At 46.1% G+C, this 1837-nt stretch overlaps 1 protein-coding gene across 1 annotated transcript; it reads left to right on the top strand.

The window, feature by feature from the left end:
- Window positions 1–420: 420 nt before the first annotated feature.
- On the top strand, window positions 421–1628 carry gpr135 (G protein-coupled receptor 135). Its single transcript, XM_029713105.1, has 2 exons — window positions 421–1374; window positions 1565–1628. The coding sequence occupies exons 1-2, from the start codon at window positions 684–686 to the stop codon at window positions 1570–1572; spliced, it is 699 nt and encodes a 232-aa protein (XP_029568965.1). The 5' UTR covers window positions 421–683; the 3' UTR covers window positions 1573–1628.
- The last annotated feature ends 209 nt before the right edge of the window (window positions 1629–1837 follow it).

The following is a 1837-nucleotide window of genomic DNA, read 5'->3' as shown; positions in this document are numbered from 1 at the left end:
TTGATATCATGAATGGTCAGTCCTTGCATCCGTAGCTCTGTCTATGAATTTGAGAGTGGTTTCATTTCTCTAGTCCCATCCCTCAGATTTTTGGCGAAACAGTGGCAGGGAAGGCATTGTTATTGTTTCAATCACTGATTGCTGCTTTAATAGTTTGATAGCTATTCAAATGCCGATCCTACAATTAATTGTAATTATATGTAATTATAATGCCTATACCCAATAAGAGAATTAAACCTACTTGTAAAATTGCAGGTGTCAGTCTGTTTTAAAGCCTACGTGGGGAGGCCTATAGGTACCTGACCAAATAACTAATCATCCAGAAAGTGCGTAATTGCACTGAAGAAAACCATCACTGATACCATGGCAACGGCTCTGAACGTCACGAAGGGGTGCAAAGACACAAATTGTACGCAAGGAAGGCGGGGACTCGGCAATATGAGATTCAGGAATACGGGGATTGAGGCGACCAGGCGAGAACTGCAAACAGTGGCATGGACCCCAGTTTGAATAATGAGGAACATTTTGAGGAACATTTTGAGGAACCCATAGAAAGGGGGTTGCAAAGGGGATCTACATGTCTTCAATGCGACATATCTAAGCTGCTGCATCAACACAGAGACAACATATTCGTAGAGGGATGAATCTCCTTCCATTCTTTGGAGGCCCCCCATTTGTGTCCGATGGATTTCCCCGTGAACATTGCATTGCTTGGCACCAGCAACTCCACCGCTCCAGACAACACCTCTGGCACGGGTTTAACGCTGGAAATAGTCACCATAGCACCGGTGTTACACAGCTTTTTTACGAAGGCAAGTCATGGAAACCTTACGGGCGGAGGCGACGAAAACCAACAACACATACCCGTGCAGAGCACGGAGGGAAACTCGGTCCTCCAGGGCATCACGGTGGCAGCCCAAGCCTTGGTGCTCCTGGCCATCTTCTTCCTCTCTAGTTTAGGGAATTCTGCGGTGGTGATTGTCATAATAAAACATCGACAGCTGAGAACCGTTACCAATGCTTTCATCATGTCCCTTTCACTGTCTGATTTCTTGACGGCCGTTCTTTGTTTACCGTTCTCGTTCATGATGCTCTTCAGCAAAGATGGTGTGTGGATGTTTGGAGACCGTTTCTGCGTCGCCAACGGGTTCTTCAACGCATGCTTTGGTATTATTTCCACACTGACAATGACTCTAATTTCTTTTGACCGGTATTATGCCATCGTGAGGCAACCTCAGGAGAAGATAGGCAGGAGGAAGGCCATAACGCTGTTGGTGGCAGTGTGGTTAACAGCAGTGTTTTTCTCCATTCCATGGTACCTGGTGATGCGAACATCCAAGGATCTAGTCGTCCATAAAAGGGGCTTCTACCACTGTATGTATGTCTTTCACACTGGTACTTCTAGGATGGGTACCTCTTACAGTATAGCTTTAATAGTGGTGTGTTATCTCCTTCCGTTTGCGCTCATGTGTTTCTGTCATTATAACATATGTAAGACCGTTAGGTTATCAGAAATAAGGGTGCGGCCGGTGACCACTTACGCGTATTTACTCCGGTTTTACAGTGAGATGAGGACGGCCACGACAGTGCTGATTATGATAGTGTTTATCATCTTCTGCTGGGGCCCCTACTGTCTGATGGGTATCATCACCGCCATGGGAGATTACTCATTCAACCCTGTCATGGACACCGTGGCAATATGGATGGCATGGGCAAACGGTGCCATAAACCCGCTCATTTACGCAATTAGAAACCCAAACATATCGATGCTTTTAGGCCGAAGCCGAGAAGAGGGATATAGGACTAGAAACATTTCTGCCTACCTATCTACACAAAC

This window comes from Salmo trutta, chromosome 25, assembly GCF_901001165.1.
Source record: "Salmo trutta chromosome 25, fSalTru1.1, whole genome shotgun sequence".
In the NCBI taxonomy this organism is placed as follows: domain Eukaryota; kingdom Metazoa; phylum Chordata; class Actinopteri; order Salmoniformes; family Salmonidae; genus Salmo; species Salmo trutta.
This window is presented reverse-complemented; position numbering and strand designations above follow the sequence as displayed.

Coding starts and splice junctions, on each gene's coding strand:
- gpr135 (XM_029713105.1), top strand. CDS start 684: ATGGATTTCCCCGTGAACATTGCATTGCTTGGCACCAGCAACTCCACC.